The 27,203-nt window shown below is 33.6% G+C and overlaps 2 protein-coding genes across 8 annotated transcripts; one reads left to right on the top strand and one right to left on the bottom strand.

Moving 5' to 3' along the window:
• Positions 1 to 9,895: 9,895 nt before the first annotated feature.
• On the top strand, positions 9,896 to 15,326 carry LOC110423065 (Copine (Calcium-dependent phospholipid-binding protein) family). 5 transcript variants are annotated; one of them, XM_021437172.2, is made up of 12 exons: positions 9,896 to 10,163; positions 11,202 to 11,521; positions 12,121 to 12,205; positions 12,296 to 12,436; positions 12,528 to 12,641; positions 12,744 to 12,841; positions 13,514 to 13,593; positions 13,666 to 13,771; positions 13,875 to 14,002; positions 14,091 to 14,352; positions 14,485 to 14,541; positions 14,652 to 15,326. In XM_021437172.2, exons 2-12 carry the CDS (start codon positions 11,270 to 11,272, stop codon positions 14,730 to 14,732), a joined length of 1,404 nt encoding a protein of 467 aa, XP_021292847.1. In that variant the 5' UTR covers positions 9,896 to 10,163; positions 11,202 to 11,269; the 3' UTR covers positions 14,733 to 15,326. The 5 variants fall into 5 exon arrangements, with proteins under 5 accessions (XP_021292847.1, XP_021292849.1, XP_021292851.1 ...); XM_021437174.2 differs by lacking the exon at positions 9,896 to 10,163 and adding an exon at positions 10,176 to 10,332; XM_021437176.2 differs by lacking the exon at positions 9,896 to 10,163 and adding an exon at positions 10,429 to 10,614.
• A 130-nt stretch (positions 15,327 to 15,456) lies between these two features.
• GLE1 (nucleoporin GLE1-like protein) lies at positions 15,457 to 26,049 on the bottom strand. Of its 3 annotated transcripts, none has more exons than XM_021437167.2 (15): positions 25,884 to 26,049; positions 25,618 to 25,785; positions 25,362 to 25,520; positions 25,126 to 25,246; positions 24,837 to 24,985; positions 24,253 to 24,424; positions 23,056 to 23,284; positions 22,798 to 22,907; positions 22,360 to 22,430; positions 22,114 to 22,195; positions 21,221 to 21,295; positions 20,526 to 20,609; positions 16,357 to 16,488; positions 16,152 to 16,274; positions 15,457 to 15,908 (listed from the first exon to the last, which is right to left on the bottom strand). In XM_021437167.2, coding segments are annotated over exons 1-15 (1,947 nt in total). In that variant the 5' UTR covers positions 25,886 to 26,049; the 3' UTR covers positions 15,457 to 15,638. The 3 variants fall into 3 exon arrangements, with proteins under 3 accessions (XP_021292842.1, XP_021292843.1, XP_021292844.1); XM_021437168.2 differs by having other exon boundaries at positions 15,460 to 15,908; positions 23,056 to 23,278; XM_021437169.2 differs by having other exon boundaries at positions 15,461 to 15,908; positions 25,901 to 26,047.
• Between the last annotated feature and the right edge of the window lie 1,154 nt (positions 26,050 to 27,203).

Here is a 27,203-nt window from a genome sequence, read left to right as displayed (position 1 = left end):
TTGTAGGTTGGATAGATTCCTTATCAATAACGAGCTCTTTTTTATTTGCCTTTTGATTATCCAAAAATGTCATCCAAGATCTCTATTTGATCATAATCTAATAAGTCTCAAGACAGTCAATGACTTATAGGGCCTTGTGCCATTCCGAAAATTTTCTTATTGGTTCAACAAAAATATTTCTCTTCACTTGTCAAAACTACTTGGTCTAGTATTTCACGTAGCAACAACATCAAAATAGGCTTCTTCAACTAATTAAAAGATCTCAAATTTCTTGTTAAAAAGTGGCAATTGGACCACCACAGCCAAGATGCCAATCAAATTATCCTTCTAGAGCACAAAGTCAATGATATTGATAAGGTGGTTGAAACCAAAACACTCACGAATTGTGAAAAAGCATCCCTCTGTTTTTCTCGCTTATGACTTTAGGACATCTATAAGACAGGAAAAAACATGGTTCCAAAAATCTATACTCAAATCAACTTAGCTTGGTGATCAGAATACAAGGTTTTTCCATCTTACAGATTTCGATCATAGAAGAAAAAAAATCTAATCTGCCAGTTATCAGCTAATGGAACTAGAGTCGGGAATCCTAATGATATCTAAACTAAAGTGATTAAACACTTCAAAACTCTCTATGCAAAAAAGCCCCACGCTCAAGCTGAAATCTTTTGATTGCCTTTTCCCACAAATTAGTGTCTTGTATAAATCAACCTTAGAACTTCTTTTTACTGAGGAAGAAATCTAGAATGCTATCCAAGAATGTGATGGCAATAAAGCACCTAGACCAGATGGCTTCAACGATGACTTCTACAAAAAGTGCTAGTTTTTCATCAAAGGTAACGTTCTAGATTTTTTTAACCTCTTTTATACAAATGGTGCTTTCAATAAAAGCATCAATTCTTCTTTTATTACTCTAGTCCCAAAGTGTCATGGAACCAATACTTTATCCAAATTCTATCCAATCAACCTTGTTAATATTACTTATAAGATATTGGCTAAAGTCCTCTCCAATAGGCTTCGATCAATTATGGGCTTTGTTATTGGTAATTCTCAATTTGCCTTCATCAAAGGAAGACAAATTCTCTACTGCTCATTCATTGCCAACGAACTTATTAACTTAAGCAAAAAAGAAAAGCAAAGTGACATTCTTTTCAAGGTCGACTTCAAAAAGGCTTTTGATTGCATCAATTGGGATTACTTAATTTTTATCATGAAGCTCATGAGGTTTAGCGAATAATGGTGCAAATGGATTCATCATTGTATTTTCAAAACATCCATTTCAGTCCTCATCAATAGCTCCCCCAAACCATAATTTCACATTCAAAAAGGCCTTAAGCAAAGTTGCCCCCTATCTCCAATGCTTTTCAATATCGTTCTGAAATTGTTCAACATTATGTTTCACAAAGCAATCTCTTGCAATCTTTTTGAGGGACTCTCTATTCATAAAAGCTTCCCACCTATCACTTATCTTTAGTTTGCCAACGACACACTTCTTTTCTATAAATCAAATTTTAGTTCTCTAAAAAATGTGAGCAAAATTTTTAAGGGATTCCAAGCTATCTTGAGCCTTAAAGTTAACTTCAACAAGAGCAGTCCCATTGGCATCAATGCTCCCTAACAAGATTTTGCCCACTGGGCTTTTTCCCTTGGATGCAAAGTTGACAAGCTCCTTACCAATTATCTCAATCTTCATTTTGGTGTTGCAACCAACTCATTATCCCTATGGCGACCTATCATTGAGTGCTTCCATAGTGTGTTGGCATCTTGGAAAGACCGACAGACTCACCTTCACTAGGTTAGTTCTAAAAAGCCTCCCTTTTTATTTTCTCTGCATATTTAAAATGCATTCTAAAACTAAAAACAAGTTAAAAAAAATTTTGAGAGATTTTCTATGGGCAAGGTGTGTTGAAAAAAAAGAAAATCCATTATGTTAAATGCCCTTTGGTCACTAGGCTTAAGTGTTGCAGGGGTCTTGATACTGTTGACTTAGGTTTGAAAGACAATGCGTTGCTTAATAAATGGTTGTGGCGTTATGCTAATGAGCCTTTTAGTTTTCAGAGAAACATGATTTCTGCTAAACACAATATTGATTTAGCTACTCTGCTTCTTGCCCTCACCTTAAATCATCATCTTTGTGGAGAAATATAATTCGTCCACTTATAGCTGACGATACTTTCCATGATTTAGTGACATCAAATCTCGGCTTCATCCTTAGCAATGGTAAATCCATCCATTTTTGGACTAATTTGTGGTTAGAAGGCAAACTTCTCTCTCTTAAATTTTCAAGAATTTATGCATTGACTTTCAACAAAATAGGAGTTGCTGCTGACTTTGGATGTTAGGAAGATAATAATTAGAAATGGTTCATTCAATTAAAGTGCAACCCATGTAATTGGAAACTCATTCTTGTAACTTATCAACATAGCCCATTCACACCCATGTGACCCCAACAAAGCCATTTAGAAAAAATCCACTTACAGCTCCTATATGCCTTCCTCCATTAGTGCCACTCAAATGGATCAATAGGAATTCTAACTCTTTTTGAATTAGCTTTTGGAAAGGGTATAAAACACGAGCTCTTTAAGAAAGGTTTACGTGACATCAACGCATCTTTATGCACTTTGTGTAACGTTGAAATTGAAACCACCACCCACTTATGTTTCACATGCTCTGTTACTTGGCAAGTGTGGATGCACAACTATAAGCTATGGGGACCTAATTGGGTCCACCTAAGTGATGCCACAAATTTTTAATCTCTTAGTAGCAAAGCAACCATCTAACAGGCTCTCCCAAAATTTGACATATGCTCATTTTTTCCACAGTCTGGTTTGTTTGGTTATACAAGAATGATATTCTCTTTCAAGGAACACATCTTGATTCAAGTCAACTCTTGGATATCATCCTTGATAGATTATCTCACTAATGTAATGGCAAGTGGCTTTTCAATCATATTCTTACAACTCACTTTTTCTTTAAGCCTAATAAAATTATCTTTAAAAAAAGAAAATGCAAATATAAACTTCAACCTAATGGACAAGACCCCCTAATGGATTTTTCAAACTCAATGTGGATGACTCTGCCTTAGGGAAACCAAGTCTTGTTGGCATTAGGGGTGCCATTAGAGACCATGATGGATTTATCAAAGGAACTCTCTCTTATCCTATTGGCATTGAGAATTCCAACTTCACTGAATTTCTTGCCATCAAGGAAGGTCTCTCATTGTTTCTCTCTTCTCCATGGGCTTTTTATCCTCTCCACATCAAAAGTGATTCCAAAAACGCCATTGCTTAGGTAAATGACCATAACTCAGTCCCTTGGCACATGAAGAACCTATCTAACTCCATCGAAGCTCTTAAAGCCAATATTAGAAATTTAACCTTTATCCTCTTCAATATAAAAGGTAATAGCTTAGCTAATGGTCTGGTTACAGTTAGGGTTATTAACTTTGATTACTTCTCAAGTCTTTTCTAATCTACAAAAATTTTCAAAATGCTTTGTCATGCATTGTGATTCTGCCTTGATGATCTTCACTTGTTCTTTGGACTCTCACTGTTGTTTTAGAAATCGTAGGTTATTGATTGAAACCACTATTTATCATGCTGAGTTTTCTTTTCGCATGTGTTTATCATGCTGTGTCTTTCTTTATTTTGTTTGTTTTTTAGGTAGAATGGCATCTTTTGTAAAGTTTTTTTCTTTTGATTCAACATTATGCTCTTTAAGCCTTCTTTTTTAAGAATTGGCCCTTATAGTTCCTCCTATGTATTTTCTTTTTCTAGCATTGAGTAATAATATTGTCTTGCCATTCAAAAAAAGATAGAGTCATATTGGAGTTCAATATTTGATAAAAACATAAAGTAACTTAGATAGAAAAAATTTATGTAAAAATTACATAAATAACTCCAACTACGTGTTAAGTGCAAAATAAAAACATTTTTTAACACTTATTGCATGCTAAGATTGGACACCTTTAATTGAACTCGACGATCTTTCATAAAGTTGAAGGCATTTATCACTGAATCAATCTCAAAGCCTTGAATGATTTCTTTTTTAATGAAAATGAATAATGAATTTCAAAGAAAATTATCTAACATTTTATTACGAGTCTCATTTTTAATAAGTTTCATAATATAATGCATGCTCTGATGTTATATTGAAAACTAGAAAAGTCTAGACAAGCCAGATCAATATTTCAACAAGGAAGTAAATTTTTGATATTCTTATTTTCTTTAACACTTGACGTAAATCAAAATGTGTAGCTGCATTTTTTATAACTTAATTATAAAGAATGTCAAGCTTGAATAGATCCGATTGCTAACTTAAATGCATTTTATCATGCTTAGTAAAGTCATCAGGATAATATTTATTTGTAAGGTTGCAAATACTTTCAATATCAAATTATTCGAAATCATTTTAAAAGTTTAAAGATGTGCTAATAGTTAGCAACTTCACCATATTCTCCTTGAACTTGGAATCCAATTCTTGTAAGAGAAAATCAATAGTAGCAAAAAACAAGTCAACTCAGCATGGTGTGCAATTGTGACATAATCATTTTGAAGACAACCTTTACCTTATTTGTATCTAATCCTTGTGTTAAAAATCTCAATTTCATATTTCTCACAAAACTTCTTCAATGACTCAAGCAAAGGTTTCCATTTGTCTTCTCTCAATTGTTGGAGATGTTTTTTAGTAAACGATGCTAAACAAATTGCGTTTAGTATATTTTGAAACTTGAGCTATAAAGCTTTTGAAAAGTCATCTGTTATCTCCAACAACTCTCTTATAAAATGTAAAATAAATACAAATGCAAATAACATATTGGTATGTTATAAAAATTATAAAATAAAAGCTAAAATTATAAAATTATTATACGAACAAAATTATAAAATTCTTAAAAAATAAAAATATATTATAAAATTATTGTAAAATAACTTATAAAATTTCAAAAAAATAACAATTATTCTAAAAATTTTAAAATTTTTAGAAAGAGTGAGGGCCTTACTAGCCCCCTTTCCCCTCCGCCTTTTGTTGTTAAAGACCATATCACCTTGATAATTTCATTATTATGACGATTAAACTACCAAAGTGATTTTGAATATGATATTAAAATCTATTTTAGTGAATATTATTTATTTTTCCAATAACTAGTAGATATGATAATAATATACAAGTAAAATAATGACTTAATATATATATATATATATATATAAAGTAAAAGAAAAACGATACACTAATTTTTTTCTGTTTTCGTGTTTTTTGGATCATAAAATACATATTGTTATTCACCATGACTGATAAATATGTTTTTAATACTTCATGTTTTGCTATGAGAAATTCTTCATAATTTGAGTCGAATAGAAAAAGTTAATTACATAATTAAACGACCTTTCCATGCTTATGAAAAAGTGGAATTTCCCTTTTATGGCTTCTGAGCTTTTTTAAGTAGCATGTATACCTGTCAATATGTTGAATACCGAGGATATTTATATTTTATATTCTTTTTTATTGGATAATAATATTCATCTATTTACCTTTTAATAAAGATATTCAAGGATCAAGCTATTCGTCCAGATCTGCTTGTTTGACTTAAATCAAATCGGGCTTGTATAAAAATTTTCAGGTCCAAATCCAATCTGACTCGTAAAAATATTTTATTAATAAATAATATATTTTTATTTAAATTTAATTTTAAAATATTAATATAAAAATATAATACTATTTTAACGATAAACAGACGGGCTGAGCCAACTCGGCTTTCACTTTAAAAAAGGCCTGGTAGGCTCACCTTGATCCATGATCCATATGGACAATTTCACCATTGAGAGAAGGATGCAAAAGACCCATGACCCTTGGATATTTCTTTTCGAGTCATGTGGCGTGGAGGATTCGATTGCTTTAGTTTGTTTAACATTTGGCAACCACTTTCTAAAAAACATGTACAATTTTGGCACGCAGAAGCAACCGAGTGGACATAGCATACCAACCCAGATTCTGACCTCATCTATAGTTGGATTCAGTGGATGTCAACAGGATCATGAAAAAAATATAATTTCTGAGCATATTCTGAATTATAAAATCCTAGCTAAATTGTCCGGCCTTATGAGTTGGTGGCAGAGTCAAGAATTTGTGTCACTGGAGTTAATATGATAGTAATATCCTTATTATTTATAGTATTTTTAATTTTTAATATAACATTGAAAAAAATAAATATAGAAGAAAATATACTAAAATAAAATTAAATATTCTTTTTACAAATTATCAATAATTAAATTTTATTCCTAATCGTTAATGTATGCCAAAAGCCAATCCAATTAATTATAAGATAGATTCTTATTATATTTTTTATTGTATTAATTGATAAGGACTCTCTTTATCCATGAGTGCATTTGTAATATTATTATTTGCTTACAAAGATTTGTCAAAGGAATTATATAGATTTATAATTATGAGACTTTTATGACACCAAAACATTATTCTTAAATTTTTTTTTTCATTTTTTATAAAAATAAGATAATGATAAAATCAAAAGACCGGTATATGTTATATTTATCATTGTGAAAATAACAGCAATGTCATTGGTTATAGTAGAAAGATACTTGAACAACCATATAGATGTTTACTATATAAACAAGTTTACTTAACATGACTCGCTATAAGAATTCTATTTAATATTCAAGTCAAATATTTGTGTAAATAAATTTTCATATGACAATTGTGTAAGTAATCCTTTGAATTTGAAATTATCAAACTATTTTCTATGTGAAATGTATAAGGTGATATTGTCTTATGTACTGTAGTGTAAGATGTACAATGGAATGAATATTGGTTATAGAATGAAACATATATATGGAGAGAGATTAATGATCAACATAAGATTCATGGTCTTAATTGATTCTAAGGAGAATATCTCATTACTTATTGACATGTATTGACTCAAGAAAACCCTTAACTAAGGTAGAATGAAAATTCAAAAAGGAGTTATCGAATTTCATTACAAGAGTTAATGACTAGTTTCAAGAGCTAAGTAGCTAACATATATATATATATATATAAAATAGAAAATGAAGCATACTTTGTGTCTTACCAAGATATTAATTGATGAAAGAATTGAATTACATGACAAGATTTTGCATTGAAAGATTAAGTGAAACCACTTTGATTTTTCTTAACATTTGATTGGTCATGACACATTACTAGATGTTAATCTTTAAATTAAATTGTTTTAGAATATATGATATAAATTGATATAATGTTAAAAATTTTTTTTTAATTATTTAAAAAATTTAAAAAATTATTTTTTATTACCTTCAATCAAACTTCTGTATTTTTACTTTGAATCCGATTAGTTCTTATGATTAATGGTTTATTAATTATCATTAATTAAAATACTACTTGTCATTTTATATCTACATGGTATTAATATGGAGGGTAAAAAAAGTTACATGACAATATTATTATGACACATTAACATCACATGATATAAAATGATAAATGGTACTTTTACTAAATTTATCATTAATTATAAAAGTTTATTTGATTCAAAATAAAAGTATAAAAGTTTATTTAGTTTAAAATAAAAATATAAGGACTTGATTGAATGTAATAAAAATAGAAAGACTTATTTAAAAATTTTTCAATAGTTTAGAAAATTTTTTAAATATTATGTCATAAAAATTCAGAGAGAATGAGTGCTCCAACCCATGCCACCTAAGAAATTTCAGCCTTTCAAGCATCATTTTTATGTAATTCCATTACCTATTTATTGAATTTGTTAGATTTGTAAAAAATTTCATTGGAACTTTAGAGTGTATACATGAGAGTTCCCTTTCTTCTTATTAAAAATATTTAAAATTAAAAATATTTAAAATGAATTATAAATAAGGTTATTTTGGTAAAAGAACATAGTCCGTTTTCACTTGCTTCAAATCTAATAAACTTGGTTTAATTTGATTAAAATTGCAATGAAACTGATAAACTTGAGCCCTGATTCTAATATATCATTGACTATAAACATGACCATAACAAATTATAGACTATCTGAAAATTTCTAAGAAAGTTAAGTTTCCAAGGAATAACAACCTCTATATAAAGAAGAAATCTTCGGCGGAATAATATCTCCTTTGAATATATTAGCTAAATCAAGAAATTAGTCAAAAGCCAAATGATGAAAATAAGAAGAACAAATTGAAGTCATTCATGATTTAGTCTTGCCCTTGTTTCCCGGTACTGGCTTGGAAAATTTTTATCCGAGAATGTTGATTATTTTCAGTATAGAGGAATTAATGCGATGCCTAGGCCTAGCTTAAGGTCTTGAACCCAAGACTTGTGGATGTCAATTTGGGGCCATGATCCACCCTCGGAGTTGTTGGGATGTGATTGGTTGCTTTACTATCAATAACTGTTTCAACTACTTTTGCCTACTAAAGAGCAAATAATTCGGACGAGATAATGAGAGAATCACAAAAACAAACAATTCCAAACCTTGATTATGCTACTTGTTAGGTATTCAACATTTTTAACATCAAGATGTTAGCAAACTAATTACTGAGAGGTAGAAACATGGTTGGTTGAACATTTGTTTATTGAAGTAAAAAACAGTAAACTTCAATCTTAAGAAACTCACCAATTCTTTATCTATCAAAACTCCTTAAATTAAAACATAATCAATAATTTTCATCGTTCAATAACGTGATTTGAATTAAAAAAAATAAGATATTTGACTTAATTTCGTATTACAGTGTTATATTATTATCTTTTTACTGCAATTTTGATTGACTTAAAAAATAAACATCTCTTTAAATTGAAACTTGATCTTTGCTCTTTTCTATTTGAAGTGTAAAATAAGGGAATTCCATCTATTGGATACATAACGTATGTGAGAGGGTTAAGCTATTTGTTGATGTAGAAAACCAATCCTACCCGTCAACAAAGAATATTAGCTGTGCTTTGTCTAGAAGAATGAATAGTATGGTGATGGATAATAGCTCCAACCAGACTCCTAAAATGGTTAAATTAATCTCTCCATTGGAAGAAATTGAATAGGGTTTAGTACGGGAGAAAAGACTTTGGTTAGAATGAGAGGAGGTTAATCACCTTTTTTTTAGGAGAAAAACGCGGTTTTAAGGGGAAACTTTCTTATGGGACTCCTTAAATACAAACAAACAACTATGGATATGACAAGTGGGCATCACTTTAAATAAGTAACAAAGTTGTGGATGCATGTTATCGTAGCTCCGAGGACGGTAGAATAAGATGGTCATTGGACTAGCGGGAGGGTTGACGAGAAATGCAAAATGTCCATGTTGTATTTTTTAAGTCAGATTTAATTTAATTTTTTATCATATTTAAAAAAAAATTTGAAATTAAATCTGTAACTTTGAAATTAGATTAAAGTCTAAACGATACGTGGCATTATCTGATGCTATTTGAAAATAGCCCTCAACGTTAGAGGAGAAAATGTACGCAACTTAAAACCCTGTCTTGTAGCAAACAGAGTTGATAAGTGAATTGAAGTCTTTCGATTCTATACCTTGTTTATATATATAGATATATATATATATATATATATATAGAAAAGGAGATTAAGATTTGCAGCCTCTTATACTCATAAGCTTCGGTTATCAGAATAAGGAATAACATCTCTCAACTAAGTAGCTCAAGGTATGTTGTATTTATCTTATGTTTGGTTGAAGTCATGTTGTATGCTCTCTGGCAGAGGAGGCTGGGTTTTTATGATTGAAGAGCTCTGTTTTTACGCTCTCTTTAAAAAATATGTCGTTTTCCAACAACGTAGGGACAACCTTTTTGTCTCAAGTTACCATCGCACCCTAAATCCAGTCCAATCTTTGGGATAAAACCACGATCAAATTAAATAGACAAGATTCCAAAAAATCCATTGACTCCCCCAGCTCAAAAGTCATCTGCATGGAACTTTCCTGGCAATGGCACTCGGAAAAGACACGTTCACACTTGTGGTTCCATGTGCCTCACCCTTCCCCACCAACCTTGCTGACCTTACATCCCATTCCACAATTACACCCAAAAGCCTCCATTGATATGATAGTGAAAGGGAAGTCTTCTCGTAAATTTTCGGCTCAAAGCATCTATTTCTGCTGCCAATTGTAACTTTCATACTTATAAATCAACTCCGAGCCATACACAGAGAGGTAATTCTTTAGCTTATTTCATAAACTCTATTTGAAATAATCCCAGAATTTAAAATTCAGAGTTCTCAAATAGCAAAGTTAAGATGTGCTGTTTGAATGAGTGTGATGATTTTATAAGAAAAGGCCATGATAGGTTACACTTTTTGGTTCACCAGTAATACAACTACAGGTAGAAGATTTTTTCGTTTTTTATTTAACTTTTTTTTAAATTATTTTTATTCAAAAAAGTCCTTTACTCACCAATGCAGACGACGACCCAGAATCCAAGGGTCGTTGTGGAATAATAAATTGGTCTGATGCCTCCGGATTCTAGCTTTTCTGGTGGCGTATGCTTGGCGTAGAGATAAATATGATTTTATAGACTAAACTAATGAATTAATGAATTCATTGAGTGAAATGGAAAAGTGACACAAAAGAATGGCAATTGACAAGTGGTGGGGTTTTATTGCTGGTGAGGTTATGTACATGATTCATGTATATATCACTTTCTTAATTTTTGATGAAACTTGGGTTAAAACTTTCTTTCATTTAATGAATATAGAATACTTATCTGTAGTCATCTCTTGCGTGTTTATCTATGGAAAATCCACCTACAATTCTTCTGCTGTTGTCTTTTCTTGATGTTTCTTGAAGTCTTCAATTACCAAATCTACTTGTATTAGGAACTTCTTTTTAATTTAAAAAAAAAAAGAGAATTTGCCGGAACTTTCCAATGGTCTGTAACCTTTGAACCGGTCAGTACCAGCAGCCTTTCTGCATTTTGTTAGTCTTTATTTCATATCATTAAATTTCCAAGGAAATTTCTTTTGCCTGGAACATTTATATACTTTGTAGAATTAGATTTTATTAACTGTAAAACCTTTCATATGCTTCACCTTGTTCATTTGCCAACTGCTGATTCAAGGATCAAGGATATTTTAGCAGGTTTTAGGTATTTGAGCAGGAGGATTTGACCATATTCAATTGTAGCAGCCATCTTTTTCCTATGAAAGGAACCAGCTGGCGATGATTTTTAATTGCACTTTATTTGGTTTGCAGGAGGAGATATACTTTCTGTCTGTGTGAACTCTTGGTGTAGCTTTTTGATTTGTTAGATTTTATTGGTTATGGGAAGCAAAAGCTCAAAGGAGTCCAGTGGCGGAAGGTACCCAACAAGCAGGTCAGCTGGTTCAGATGCATGGAGTCATTATGGACAACCACCACAATCTGCTTATCCTCCAGAAAATTCTTATTACACGCCGCAGCATCGATATGCTCCACCTCCCTCGTATAATTATGGATCACGAACGCCTCAGCTGCATAAGAGTTTGGAGAGAAAATACTCAAGGATAGCTGATAACTACCAAACTTTGGACCAGGTTAGCTTGTTGCTGCTGCAACTGTTGTAAGATTTTATCTGCTCTGTTTTTGTTTTGGTTCATATGGAGAAGGGGTGTGATTGGTGTTAATGGTGAATAAGAATATTTATCCAGAATGAATTGATAAATATGAGCACTTGTCAATTGACATGACAGCCTAAAGAACATGATTGTCAAACACATTTGGATGGAAAGCAAGGCTTTCCTCTCAGCTTTTTCTGTCAGATATATTGCTGTTGAAAATATTTTGAGCCTTTAGATGAATCATGTATAAATGATAAAAGGTATCTGGATAGGCTGTTGAAAGTTAATTGGAGTCCCTGACAAGAACTTCAACAGGACAGCTTGTGGTTTTTCAGTTTAATTGTCAACAACAATGTATTGTCTTTCTCCCTTTTGACAAATTGGCAGTGGTAAAAATTGCTTTTTGCTAGTTTCTTTTATATTCTTTAGCCTATATGTGGCTTCTTCAATCATTCAGTTGCACATCTGAAATTCACCCTTGCTGCAAAATATTTATTTTTCAATCGACAACTTTTTGTGCTTCACAAAATTATAAAGTTTGTGACATGTTCAGCCAAAAAAATTGCTGATCACAGGTTACAGCTGCTCTTGCACAAGCTGGCCTTGAGTCCTCTAACCTCATTGTTGGTATTGATTTCACAAAGAGCAATGAATGGACAGGTATTACTTGTTACTTATAAATCCCATCTGATGCCCATAACTTTTTAAAGTGTCTCCAGTGCACCATGCTTAACTTCCATTCATAACCAGGTGCCAGGTCATTCAACCGTCGTAGCTTGCATCACATTGGGAATGGTCAAAATCCCTATGAACAAGCAATATCAATTATCGGACAGAGCTTATCCGCTTTTGATGAGGATAACTTAATTCCCTGTTATGGATTTGGAGATGGCAAGTTCATTGAAAGTGTTTTCTTATTATTCTAAATTAATTGAATTCACTGTTTGGATTATGAAGATGATATTTGCTTCATATTTTTCAGCATCAACACATGATCAAGATGTCTTCAGTTTCTATCCAGAAGAAAGATTTTGCAATGGATTTGAGGAGGTGCTTGCACGGTACAGAGAAATTGTCCCACAACTTCGACTTGCAGGTGCCTGATTTTGTTTGATCCCTTGGTTTGTTCATGTTTTATGCACCTTGAAGTTGAATGAGTTGGTTCTTACAGCAAAATCTTTATGTTTGCTTATGGCAGGACCAACATCTTTTGCACCCATCATTGAAATGGCCATGACTATCGTTGAGCAAAGTGGTGGTCAATACCATGTTTTGCTGATAATTGCTGATGGACAGGTAATTTATAACAGTCTCTGAACTTAGATAGATCACTTCAGTTTTTATGGCATATGAAAGAAGATTACAAGGAATTTTGCTGACTCAATAATGAATGAATTCACTAAGATCTTGGAATTAGAAAAAAAAAATTTGAGACTTTCTGTGGAAACTTGAACAGAATAACGAAACTTTCCCATTACAAGGGTAGATCATGTTAATCATTGGTTTGGGCAGTACATGAAATTAGGCCCTGACTAAATTAGAAGATAGTTTATTGACAATACTTGCTCAAGAGTAATGGATACTTATTGGAAAGGAAAAACATGTATGTTATTACTACCACATGAGGTCAGGAATAAGCAACAATTGTTGTGTTGTCTAAGACATGATGCTAGCAAAGAAGGGAAACACCGATATTTAACTTCAGCGCTATCTAAACATTCAATAAGATAAAAGTGGCGAAAAACGATCCATAGAATATACAGATTTGCAATTGAAAGCTGCTTTTACTGCCAGTCTTCATAAGGTAACTCACTTCAGATAATTTACAGAAGTAAAAAACACTAGAAGGCACATCCATTTGATAGGGGGTCTCTGCCTCTCTGAAGCTGAAGTGAGTCTGATCATTCTGATAATGATTGGAATAAGAACTGTCAATAAGATAGAACTTTGATCTTATGTATGTTGTAGGTGACAAGAAGCGTTGATACACAGCATGGTCAGCTTAGCCCACAAGAGCATAAGACAATTGATGCAATTGTAAAAGCAAGGTAATTCTTATTAACTTGCTACTTGCTTTAGGTTTCTAACCACCATATCCTCACATGGCCATTTGATTGCAGTGAATTCCCCTTGTCAATTGTCCTGGTTGGGGTTGGTGACGGGCCTTGGGACATGATGAGGGAGTTTGACGATAACATCCCTGCTCGTGCTTTTGACAATTTTCAGGTGAGCAGGTTTTGATGTCTTTTGTAATTGTTGGAAACTGTGATTTGCTACTGTCTTTGAATGTTCTTAGTTGTTAAAAGCCACTTTTCTTTTGCCTTTCTAGTTTGTGAACTTCACAGAGATTATGTCAAAGAATACGGATCCATCCAGAAAGCAGGCAGAATTTGCTCTTTCAGCTTTGATGGAAATACCTTCTCAATATAAAGCAACTATTGAGCTTGGCTTATTGGGGTAGTTATCAAATTTGTTATTGACTGCTTACTTAGCAATTATCTATGTATAATTAATTTCTTCTTGTTTTCTTTTATTAATAAATCAGAAGAAGGAGGGGGAATACTTCAGAGAGAGTTCCTCTCCCTCCTCTTTATGGCACCTCTTCTTTCAACACCCCAAAGTCTTATTCTCGCTCAAGCAGTTTCCAGCAGAATGCATCTCCTTATTCGCGCTCAAGCAGTTTTCAGCAGAATGCTTCTTATTCGCACACAAGCAATTTTCAGCACAATTCACCGCCTTATTCTGGATATGATACCTCAGCTGGCTCAACCACAGGTCCATCTTCAAGTTCCTTTTACGATCATCAGGTATGCAAACCATTCTGTTGAAATCACATCGATGTCTAGCATTATCATTTCATGCCCGGCCACGACTATCGTTTTAATACTAGTTATAAGGTACTAATCCCTTTCTTTCCGTTCTGTTCACAAACTTGACAGGTTTGCCCCATTTGTCTTGGTAATCCCAAGGACATGGCCTTTGGTTGTGGACATCAGGTTAATTACCTTCTCTATCTTCCATTGTTCTTTCGAGGCACAATCTAATATATGGAGTATTGATATCATATTTTCGTTTTCCTACTCTTTTGAATCCTTCAATTTGACAGACTTGCTGTGACTGTGGAGAAGACCTCCAGCTCTGCCCCATCTGTCGGAGCGCTATCCAAACTCGAATCAGGCTTTATTGATCAGCCTCCCTAATCACATTTTTTGGCTTGGCGACAGCTGAATCAGAGTCATCTTCCAAAAACAAGGAAAGGTTAGCCATTGGTTATAACCTGAAAGAAAAATGTTTCCGTTTATCGTGCTTGAGCTTTACCACTCACGAAGCAATTGTAATACGTACATGGGAGGCCTATTTTTACACCTGATGCGTCCCTTTGGGTTGGGGAATGTGGTTGCAATCACTACCTGAACTCTGTGCTGCTCGCCTCGTAGAGATTAAAACAAACTGAAAGCTAAGAAGTAAGGGGACACGGCCAGTGGATGAATCTTGCTACATTGAAGCTCTCCAATTTGTAAATACTTTCGAAATGGGGTCTAGACTCGGATGAGAATTTTGCCCCGTCAAAGCAACTGATGAACCCAAAAACCATGGTCGAATCACTGGTTAAATAGACTCGGATCCTTGTTATTCCTTTTTCCTTGTAATTGTTTGTGATTGTTTCGCTTCTTTTTTTCTTTTTCATTTTGCTTCTTGGCTTGCGTCTTTCCCCAATCAGGGATACTTTTGTGGATGTGAACTGAATAAAATCTCTATAAAAAGTCATTAACCATTAAAACCTTTTTTAGACTTACTCTACAATGTGATGGATGACTAGTAACAGTTTCCATCCATTTTTTCAATCACATTTGTAAAGGTAACCTTCTGTAATTTTGGCCTTCGGATGAGCAGAGTAACTTGGTTCAAGCCTTTAAGGGCCAAAGCTGCACAATCTATTATGTAATTCCATATCTGAACCATTTTCTTCCCCAGAGTAGATAATAATATAAACATGACATAACCACCGTGGGGCGCTTCCTTTTTCTCATAAGGCGTTTTTGCCCTACTCTTAACACAAGAAGTACAAGAAAATATTTCTCGCCTCAGTCATTTAGTAGAAATATCTGTTTGGTTGATGATATGAGTCTTGGTAATCTGAGTCAGGCACCATGACACTTGATAACAAAGAACCTTGCAAAGCCCTTCCCTCTGGTTCTTGAAGGAATTTCCTATCTTCCAAGTAAGACTGAATCTCGGCCATAATAGGCCTCAGCTCTGGATCTTCTTGGGCTCTCAAGGCATTTAGAAAGTTCTCGGAGATGATATTTAGCAACTTCATGAACTGAGATTTGTATTTTCTGAAGAGAGCAAAGCCTGCCATCTTTAAAACCATAGATCAACTATTAACCCAGTGGAAATTATATATCCACTAACCAAGCAAACTCTGTAATAGTTTAAAAGTTTAGAATGCTGAATTTTTGTCCCTTTCAGAAACCATTTAGGTTCTTTAATTTGGATGGCCAAACAAGAATTAATCCAATTTTCAAAACTTTTTCCTACATGTTCCAATTTCAGCGATTGATGGTATGATGGCAAAAGTAAATTGAGAAGTGCATCAACTTACTTGCAGAAATGCATTCAAAGCCACAGCAGTATAAATATTGGCAGGGAGTGCATTTAGGAACCTAGCAAGCCATGCCCAACCTTCCTTAAGCCCATGAACATTTTGGCCACCTGCAACCTCAGTCTGCCAATAATAATAACTCTGGGTTAGCTGATTCCTTGTTAATGACTTACTACAAGTAGAGAGGACAAGAGTATCCACATACCTGAACCAGTGCCCCATACAGCTTCATGTAAGATTCCAACCGTTTCAAATAATCCTTGGTACTTTCAATCTTCCCATCGTCTTCTCGGTATCCTATAGCCTTCCAGTATGCCTCTTTCGATTCAAATGTCGACTGAAATAGCAAATTACTACTTAGAATCCATACAACAAAAGAACAGAGGAGAGACACACCAGAGACAATTCATTTATCTATATTTTAACTTTTCAGAGAAGAGCACAAGACCTTAGGCATTTTTCATTTTTAAATGGAGGGTTAAAACCAAAAAGACCCTAAAAGTTCAGCCAAACAAACATAATAAGGTCAAAGGCGTAAATGTTTAACTGGATTGATCTATAAGCCCAAATCATGTAACAGATATACAAAACAATAATATTAAGGGTAAAATACACAAACCCCCTTAAGTTTTGATCATAATTCAATCTGATTCCATTAGTATTGGAAATGGACAACCCATCCCAAAAGTTTATATATCATTGGACACATAGGTCCTGCTATTAGTCCACTGTTAATTTTTCCATGTATCTAATGATGTGGCATTAATTTGATACCCATTGTACCCTTTATTTACTGTTCATCTCCTCCGATAACCCATGAATGCTCTGCTCTGTCAAACTCTCAAACCTCCGTTTCTCTGAATGCCAATCCCTCCCCTCAAAACACTACTTTTCAAGTTTCATGAACAATTTTCTAAACAGATCCCAACCAGAAAACACAAAAAGATCTGTACACAGAAAGAAAACACCAGGTGCTGCCTTTTCGCGGCAGCTCTTTTAAACCTGTCTATACACTTTACAAAATTAACCCACTAATTCCTTCGGGCAAGACCACCAACTCGGCGACCAGCACCAATACCCATCCTCACAGAAAACCAGCCGGCAAAACAAAAATTCTCTTTAATTCACAATTACAAGTTGCAAATCAAATTCAAAAGTGGATAATTAATTGCATTGAAGAAATTCATTTTTGTCTTGGACATGGCTAGAAAGTGACATGTGGGAGGGTAGGTGTCAATCTGTTAAGCTGTTGCAGATTTCAATAGCCTTTTTTTTTTCCTTGAAGGCAATAGATCTGTTTTCATTTCAAGTGAAAAAATGTACAAAACTCTACCTTTTCGGTAGATGTGCAGCCAACCCCTTTAGGACATGACCCTATCAAGTGCCAAGAAAACAAAAAAAAAAAAAAGGTGCATATACAAGCTCTCGGGGAGGGTCAAAAAAATCTCAGAGGCCATAGAGTCATCCAGCCACAACCAAATATCCATTTCCCGTACAACCAAACAAAAACCACTGCTATCCAACTCCCTGTCGTCAGCAGCTCAAGCCCATAGAAGTTACCAGCAGTAAACACATCATTGTTCTAGACTTCTTGTTATGTATAATTTTTCAATTTAATTTTTTAAGCAAAAAGAAGAAAAATTGGCTACAGGGAAGTTGGCTAAACCTGTCAGGACTTCAACCAAGGAGAAGGGAAGGGAAGGGAAAGCAAAGGAAAGGAATGCCATGAGAGGGGAGAAAAAAGTATAGACTTTCAAAGAGAAGAAACGTATTTAGAGAAAAAGAGTTCAAGGAGAAGAAACAATTTGGGTATTTTACCCCAATATTAAAAATTAGTAATAATGCAGCATTTATATGATTTAAGTAAGTTATGACAAACAAATTCAAAAAAAGGAAAACAAGCAATTTGAGTGATTTTTCACTTATCAAAGAAAGCATAACCACATTTTTAACAAATGAAAACACTTTCAAAAGTGTTTAACTCAAAAGATTAAATAAACCAAGAAGGGGTAAATTGGTTTTACCGAATTATGAACTACTTTGAAAAAGCTCAAATTTTTGTGAAAGATCAATAATATTTGCAAGTAACAATGAAATATAAACACAAATAAGAAACTTGAAAGATTAAAAGAGTAAGGAAAGGAAAATCAAACTCAATAATTTATTGAGGTTCAATCCTTCATAATAGGCACCTATGTTCTTTACCTTAGCTTCCCTTGTCAAGGAGTTCAATCTGCTATATCTTCAACTTTACAAATAACTTTTCAAGGCTTAGGTACAACCTTCATAATATCCACTGAAACCAAATCGAATTTTCCAACCAAATCTCACAAATGAAATATACAACAATGGTGTTTGCAAACTAAAAATGCCTCTACAAGGTTGAGTGTTTTCCAGGATGAATATAATGTAAAACTTCGAAGAGGATGAAAAGGAACTAAATACACTAAACACTTTATGCACTTGATTTTCTGGAAGACAATTTTTTTTTTTTTTTGCTCAGCATTTTCTTGAAGAGAATGGGTAATTGATCTTTAAAGCTTGTTTGGAGGGACCCTTTCTATTCTTAGACAGAGTTTGGAGACATTGAGATTGCTGAATTTAATCAGAAAAGAGAGCTGTTGTTCCTTCAAAAATTAAACCGATATAGGCAGGAAATCCAAATGTTCGATCCTTTTACAGAAGTGATCAATCCCTTTATGCTTGGCTGAACTTGTAAGCACTTCTACTTGAGAGGGGACCGATCCTTTCTTTGAAAGTCCTTTCAAAGAAAGAATCAATCTCTTCGTGTTTGCCAACACTCCATAAATTCATAAGTGCTTATGCTTAAGAATTTAGTTATGATGAACTTCTTGAACTTAATGAAAAATATTGATTCTTGGTTCATCTATTACTTTGGTCAAGTTGTTGCTTTTATGATCACTAATTTAGCTTGACCTTAATACTCAAAAATATTATGTTGGAAACTTGACTTAAGTAGAATAAATTTATGGTTGCTTATCTAATCACCGTAGGTCAAAATTGATCATCGCCTATTCTTTCGGTTAACATATTTGCCCTTTTAAGTTAAAGATTGGTTTGTCCTCTTGGAAAAGATCTTGAATGGAGAATATGTCTTCCTTGAGCATTTTAATGTATACATGGCCTAAAAGTTTGAAGTGCATCTAACTTTTGCTTATAGTGCCACCGTTGAGTTGCTTGATTGTTGAATGCCTATAGCTTAAGAAGCATCTTAGAGTGTTCACAAGCACGAAGGGATCAATCCTTTTTTTGAAGGGAATGATCTCTTTTAAAATAGAAGTGCTTTGAAGTTCAACCAAGCACAAAATGTTAGATCCCTTCTCTAAGAGGATTGATCCTTGGGTCATTTCTTTCCTGTAACAGCTGGGATTTTTAAGGAGCAACAACTTTTCTCTCATTAAATGCAGTTCGGTGTCTCTAAACTTTTTTCTAAGTATAAAAAGGGTCTCTCCCAACACTATTGATGACAAGAGAAAAAGCTTTAAAGGCCAATTACTTATTCCCTTCAAGAAAATCAAGTGCATTAAGTGTTGAGGGCTCAAACTTTCAAATTCATTGCATCCAATTCCTTCTTATCCTCTTCCAAGTTCTAAATTGTATTCATTTGACAAACACTCAATCTTGTAAAGTCATTTTTAGTTTTTAAAAACAGTTATTGAGTATTTCACTTTTTTGAAGTAAGGGGAGAGAAAACCCTTGAGAGAATTTGTGAGATTTGATTGGAAAATTGACTTGGGTTTGAGTGGATATTATAAAGTTTACATTTATCCCTTTAAAAGGTGTTTGTAAAGTTGAAGACATAGTGGATTGAACTCTTTAGCAAGGGAAGCTAAGGGACAGGACATAGGGACCGAACCTCTATAAATTCTTGAGTTTAATTATCTTTTCCCTACTCTTTTTAATCATTTGAGCTAACAAAAAGATTTTCAAATTAAAAGTGCAAACCATATATGCACAATAATAATCTAATAACATAAACCATATCAAAGAAAAGTGAGATGTAGCTTGCATAACAAGAAACGCGACACTTGACGGACCATTTTAAATTGAAGCAGATTGTGCATCAAATTGTCTAAATTTGTGAAGCTGCTTTAATTATTATGAAGTGTTCAGAAAAATTATATAAAGACCAAGAAAAGTACACTCAATAAATTTTATAACTTCATGTGATGGACTGCTTTCTCCCTAACCTATCATCCTCAATCAACTTGGGAAACAGGGATGAGTTTCAGGGTCAGTGTTTTATTAGTGCAATTTTACTAACCTCGAAGAACACTTTAAGCTAACCATTTTATGCCACATCGGAATGCAAAAGAATAACAAATGCCTCATGTAAGTTGATAAATGAGTTACCTTTGAGTATGATATATGCTTTGGGACAGTGTAAATGCAAGCTCTTTGTAGTTCAGCAACAAGAAGATCCATTGCTTGTGGGAACTGGTGAACAAGGATAATTTTGCATTAGTAGTTAAAATAAGCCCTAGAATACAAGTATATTATGATGACAATAAAAAAGAAAAGATGACTTATATATTATAAGCCACTCCATCAATGATGAAATACAACTTCTGATTCTAAGATCAAATGAAAAGGCCATGCAAAACCAACTGAGAATATAACTATTTAATGTACCATAAGTACTGGAATTTATGTATTTTACAATTAAACACTAGTCATTTCTCCTTCTAATCCAACTGATAAATATAATATTCATGTTTAAGAGTTTGGCTTAAGTTCATCATTACATCCCAACCGCTAAAGCAGTCATGCACCAAAGACATTTACACAACGGAGGAAATCAAGGCTTCTGAAAAGGTAATTAACTAGATGTAATCCTCATGACTCTAATGTGAGATGACAAAATTATAGCATGCCAATGCCTAGTCATAAACTTCATGTGACAACAGTGCAATATCTAAGTTGGCCTGTGAAGAGAAAGAGGACTTGTATAATGGTTATTATGATTCATTTGCTCTTTTCACACCAACACCTCCCAGCCCCCAACATCTCTCCCAAATGACAAGAAAAATAAAACTATAAAGATGTACCTGCGATGTTACGAGGACAATGACATGACCACAGGCAAAGGCAGCATTATCGGGGCTTTCACAGTGAGAAACAACCTGAGGTCTCAACAATAGAAATGCATGTTCATAACCATTAGGATTTTTTCAAAATACAAGATGTTGCAGTCAAACATTAAAGAACTAGAATTGGTGGGTCTATAGGAATTATGGTTCCAATTGATTTCTGAGATATACGAGAAACATATACATGTACTATTGACAGATTATATGGTCCTATAAAGAATATTTGGGATTGTAATTAGATGCATGCATGGCCACATTACTTTGTCATTTCATTATCAGGCTTTCACAGTGAGAAACAGCCTGATGTATCAACAACACAAATGCTTGTCCATAACCATTGGGATCTTTCCCAAAAAAAAAAAAAAAATTACAAGCTGAAAGCACAATAGCTGTGCATTGCGGTCAAACATTCAAGAACTAAAATTGGTGACCTATAGGAATTATGGTGACTTGCTCCAATTGACTTCTGCGATATATAAGAAAAATATGCATGTACTGTAGACAGATCACATGGTCAAATAAAGAATTTTAGAGATTGTAGTTAGATGTGTTAATGGCTACATTATTTTGTCATTTCTTTAGAGAATAGAGAACTCTCTCAAGGTATGCATACACTTCGTTGTAACAAGTTCTTTTGCTTTCGATGCAAAACCAGATTTCCTAGTTTGCCTTTCTATTAATTAGACTTTTTGTATATTTTATTAACTTTACCTTCCAGGGAATACGTAAAAATCATTTTTCTATAATGGGAATACAAAAGAAAATAAATGAAGAAACAAAGAAAGAAAATGGCACATCCTTTAGAAAGAAAGAAACAAAATGGGACATCCTTTAGGGCTGAATCTGATTACCTTCTTAGCAAAAGATGCAATGCTGATGGTCTGAGGGCAACGGGGATTGCTGAAAATCTTTATAAGCTCACTGGCTTTTGTTCTGCAAAAGATGGTTTACATGTAGGCTTATCAATCAAACAGCATCATGAAACTTTAGAAACTGAAATTCAAGTATAATTGCAGTGAACATCAGCAATAATGCAGAAAATTGTAACAAAAATTGACTAAGACAACCTACTAAATAAAAGAACACATGCAGCTCACCTGACATTGTCTTTTGTACCCCTTATTTGTCTTATCAGCCTTGCAATATGCCTTTCAGTGCTGCCAAAATCCTAAAAACAAACAAGAGTACATAACCAACTAACTGATACATACAAACAAATCAAAACACAGAAAAAAAAAATTTTCTGCGCTGAAAGAGATTCCCTAATATTACATACAAATAGAGAAGATGGTGAGGAAGCCAAAACAATTTCCAGTAATATAAACACATTTCTACAATAAGGACCCTCCTCTTTATTTAGTAATTTATTGTTCTTCTTTTGAGAAGAAACATATAATTTGAATGTATATCTTAAAGGTAAATATATGCAGCTCAATATCAGAAAATGGAGGAAAATAGAAGTAACAAAATATTTATTAACTTATAAAGGCAACAGAATCCACAGATTACAAATCAAACATAGATCGAAGATATACCTCATTTGAACTTGATCTCAGTGATTGGTTTCTTTCATCCAACTCTTTTAACTTTTGTAGTCTTTCCCTCTCTAGGTTTAAAGCACTCTCTGCAGCCCTGAGCATGTTACCTGTCATAATTGACAGTTGGCAATGAGATTAGTGTTAAAATGTTAGGGTTTAGGGTTTAGATTTAGGGCTATGTATGTACATTCTACGCAAATATGCATGTGAGTGTTTGTAAAGCTGAAAATTCCTTCATATTGGATAAGAATATACCTCCTGAATATGAATTCTTTGTTTTATCAGTATCAAAGCCCTTTGGCTGAGCATTTAAAACTACTGAACTAGTCGCCGTTGGGCCTCCTAAAGCTTCTGTTTGTGACACTTCAGAAGTATTAGCTTTTGAGGCTTTATCTGCTTCCCTTTCTGCTGCTTCTTTTGCTGCTCTCCTCTCAGCTTCTGAAGCAACTCTTTTGGCTTCCTCAGCTTTAAGTTTAGCCTGCATCTAACACATAAATATCTAAACCATAAACAGAATATCTTCCAAATCAAAACCCTAAAAACTAGAAGTAACTGGTAAAAGGAATAAAGTAGTGGAAAAATATAGTCATTAGAAAAATAAAATTAAGATTTCTTCTCTTTTCAGAGTTAAAATCTTTCAACAGGGCTTCATAAATGGAGCAGAGATCTACTATCAGGAAGCATAATGAGAGCACCAGAATAAACAAACAGGAAAAAGAAAAGAAAAATAACAAGAAAATTAGCTTGAACTCTGGCAATAACCAAATTATTTAAAGCTCAATTAAGGAATATTGGAGAGCATCTCTGATTTTATTCTCTTGCCCAATGGTAAACAAAAAAGGCTTTCAACGGAGAATGAGCAAAGTAATGAGTCCCACCGAGTTGTATGGAACCTAATCAAAAACCTAGGGGTATGAGGCAGAGTCTTTGCAGTACTAACCAGCCCAACTATCATACTTTTATTATACTTATGTACTTTGATCGAATTACAGTGGTCTGGAGGTGTTCAAGATTTAAGAGACTATGAAAGGTTGTTGTATTATCCTTTTCTCTAAATCCATCCCTCTATGGATGTATGTCAATGAACTTAACCAAGTAATTTTGTCCTAGTTTGTTGTCTTTTATTTGCCACTACAATGAAGCACAGCATTCATATAAAGGAAGTTCAAAGAGTACTAAAATACAAGCAAGATGACCAGCAGCATAGCTTGAATTCTAGTAATAGCCAAGTCCTTGAAGTTCAATCAAACAAGTTTTCTTAAAAATATAGTTACATGCACAACAACCTACCAAAAGAGAACTTCAGCTACATACAGAAAGCCCAGTTAGTTCATGAACCCAAGAATGCACAAAATAATACTTCTAGTTGGAAGAACAAAAGATACCAAAAGGTGCAGTGCCACATACACTGCAGGTCTATTAATACTACATTAAGGGGCTGTGTAAACAAACCTCTGCCTCCGCTTTGGCCTTTTCTTGGCGTAGTCTTTCTTCTTGAAGAGCCTTTTCCCTTCTCTTGGCCTCTGCATGTGCCGCATCACTTCGTATTTTCCTTTCCTCTATTTGTGATTTGAGTTCATGGTCCCGCTGGATGGCAGTCAAGTGATTATCAAGTGCTTCTGCACTGCAGTAATTTGATGAATTTTAATAAAAATTCTTTCCAAAATAGCAAGCAGCAATACATGGTCTTGGAAGCCCTTTAAGCTTTAACAAATTCATCCATTATATTCTAATCCAAACAGATTCCACCTTACCAGTCATTCTCAATTACTTTTAATAATCAGATATAGTAGTAGTTCTTAAAAATGAGGATAATGTTTTGCCAGATTTCAGTTAGCATGTCTATAATGAAGTGTCAAACCGCATCAAGAGATTTGATCCACTCCAGACTAACAAAGACAAAGGTACAAGGAAAAAGGGGGAAAAGAGTGGGGAGAGGCGTGATCGAGAAAAAGATCCAATTCATGAAACTATACTTTCCAAAACTGAACAGTATTTGAGTGAATAACAATGAGAAACAGGAGATGCCTACTTACATTCTGCGTTGATACTGAACATCAAATTTCCTCTCCACTTCCCGCCTTGCTTCTCTATATTTGTCAACTTTAGCATGTGCAGAGGAAGACTTTTCGCTCTCATTCATGAAATCTGTCTCTAATGACGAAATTTTGCTCCTAATTTCCTCCTGTATTTAAGTCCATTCCAATGCTACACCATAATCCATAAAAGAATGATAACAAACCAAAAAAGAAGGCAAAGAAAAAGATCAAGTTCAAAAAGAAAACAATACAAAAGCACTCTTCAACTTGAGCTAATCCAACACACCTTAACTCCGAGTTGATGCTCATGGGTTAACTCAACTAAAGCACTCTCCACCAATCCCACCTCATTCATCAAATAGGTTTCTACTTGAAGAGACGACTCATTGTCAGAATCATCACTGCCACTGAAAGTTAACAGGTTACAAGGAACTTGTGAAAGTTCATCTCCTTGACCGTACACTCAAATAAAAAATTTCATATTTACTACAGTTAAACAAATTGGCTAGGATAATCCCATACCTCAAATAAAATTCATCGCAATTAAATCGTGCAGCTTTTGCTGAGCCTCGATCATGAACCTCCTCAGCCTCACCTTCACTATCCTCAAACTCCTCATCAGATATTCTCATTACAAATGCACTTGGGCTCCTCTTGATGCCATTTTCCCCAAAAAATTCTCTTTTTCATAAATTTAAAATAAAAAAGAAAAAAAATTGCTTAATTCTATTGATACAAAAACAGAAATTACGACGAGAAAAAATAAAGAAAAAAATACCTTGATTTTGTTTTTGTAAAAGGCAAAGGAACAGAAGAAGAGACATTGAGTTTCTTTTCCAAGGAATCAATCTCTGATAACAAAGCATCGAAACTCCAATCCGGGTCGGGTTCAAGACGGATTCCATTAACGGTTTGAGGGCAGCGAATTTCCAACTTAACAACTCCCCTGCAATATCATGCAGTTTATAAATTTTTTTTTTTCAAAAAAGAAAGACCAGAAACTAAAATTTCAAAATAAAAGCAAGAGAAGAAATTTAAACTTACATTATGAAATAACTTACGGGTTCAGGGGATTTATAAATTAAAACCCTAATTCAGTTGGGAGATGATAATGAGTGTGAAATCCTAGAACCCCAAGCTTTTGGAATTCCCAAAGCGAAGCGCCAATGCCGATTTCACTGTAACGACATTCCTTCTTTTCACTCCATGGACCGGATCACTTCTGTTCTTCTTGAATCTGGATTGATTTGGATCGGATTCGGAAGATCCATGGATCCACGTCGCGGATTTCTCGTACATTAACGGTTGGGTCCATTGGGCATTTTCAAGGTCCTGAGTAATTAGACACGATGTAACCGATGGGCTTGAAGCCTTAGCCCATATGTATTCAAATTTCAATGGCCCATAATTTTGTGTGTTGATACTTATTTCCCAAGTCAAAATGTTTCTTTCCCATGAATACCTTTCATAATGATTTTAGAAATGATGTCGCCATTTTAAACATAAGCCATGGTCAATGTAAAGAACATAGAGTGAATATGTTTTCCACCGACTTCCTTCTTAACTATTTAGTTCAATGTGTTAACTTAATTATCTTTTATATTTTAAAATGATCAAAAGAAATGATCAAAATTTTCACCTAACTCACAAAGAATCATAGGTCTCATGTTCTCAAATAATGTCAAGGAAGTTTGAGAGAGAAAAAAAGTTAAAACAATTATGAAAATGCATTATTTTTCAAATTTATTGATATATGTTCTTCATATATCAATACATTTAGATAAGTATCGATAGATTCCAACATCTATCACTACATGTTCTTCAACAAAAGTCAAAACTCAAAAATCAAACTTAATTTATTGATACATCCTCAATTGTATTAATAGAATTGAGACAGAATGCATACTAACCTAAAAGTATCGATACATTTCTCAAATGTATCGATACATATTTAAGTAGATTACAGAGATCTTTGAAAGTAAGTTCAAATATATCGATACATAAATAAATGTATCGATACAACTCGACGGAAATTCAAAACAAAAGGTAATATATCGATACATTAACATATGTATCAATACAATATAACCATTAGAGTCTTCTATAAAGAGAAAAACAGCTATTTTCACATTAAATGCTCTCCTAACTACCCTCGAAGTTTCAACAACTATAAATACAAAATTTCTCAACATTTATGAAGGTTAGAAGATTTGAAAACACAATTCAAGAGAGGAGAATTAGCCAAGATATATTTAAAACCTATTGTACTCTTCTTAAATACAAAAAGTCTTCTAGTTAAGCATTTATTAGGCTTTCATTCTTTCTTTTAAGTATTGTACCAGATTCTTCACTCAGCCATTAAGA

Source organism: Theobroma umbraticum, unplaced genomic scaffold (assembly GCF_002168275.2).
Source record: "Theobroma umbraticum cultivar Fairchild unplaced genomic scaffold, ASM216827v3 scaffold_20.0, whole genome shotgun sequence".
In the NCBI taxonomy this organism is placed as follows: domain Eukaryota; kingdom Viridiplantae; phylum Streptophyta; class Magnoliopsida; order Malvales; family Malvaceae; genus Theobroma; species Theobroma umbraticum.
Note: the sequence above shows the minus strand (reverse complement) of the source record. Positions and strands in the feature narration are given on the sequence as shown.

Bases quoted from the DNA above. Each gene is read 5' to 3' on its own strand.
- GLE1 (XM_021437167.2), bottom strand. The intron at 23,285-24,252 runs GTTTGTTTACAC...TTTATGTGTTAG, and splicing joins AGGCCAAAGCGGAGGCAGAG to ATGCAGGCTAAACTTAAAGC. The intron at 22,196-22,359 runs GTGAGCTGCATG...CATCTTTTGCAG, and splicing joins GGTACAAAAGACAATGTCAG to AACAAAAGCCAGTGAGCTTA.
- LOC110423065 (XM_021437172.2), top strand. From the start codon at position 11,270: ATGGGAAGCAAAAGCTCAAAGGAGTCCAGTGGCGGAAGGTACCCAACA. The intron at 12,842-13,513 runs GTAATTTATAAC...TGTATGTTGTAG, and splicing joins TGATAATTGCTGATGGACAG to GTGACAAGAAGCGTTGATAC. The intron at 14,542-14,651 runs GTTAATTACCTT...TCAATTTGACAG, and splicing joins CCTTTGGTTGTGGACATCAG to ACTTGCTGTGACTGTGGAGA.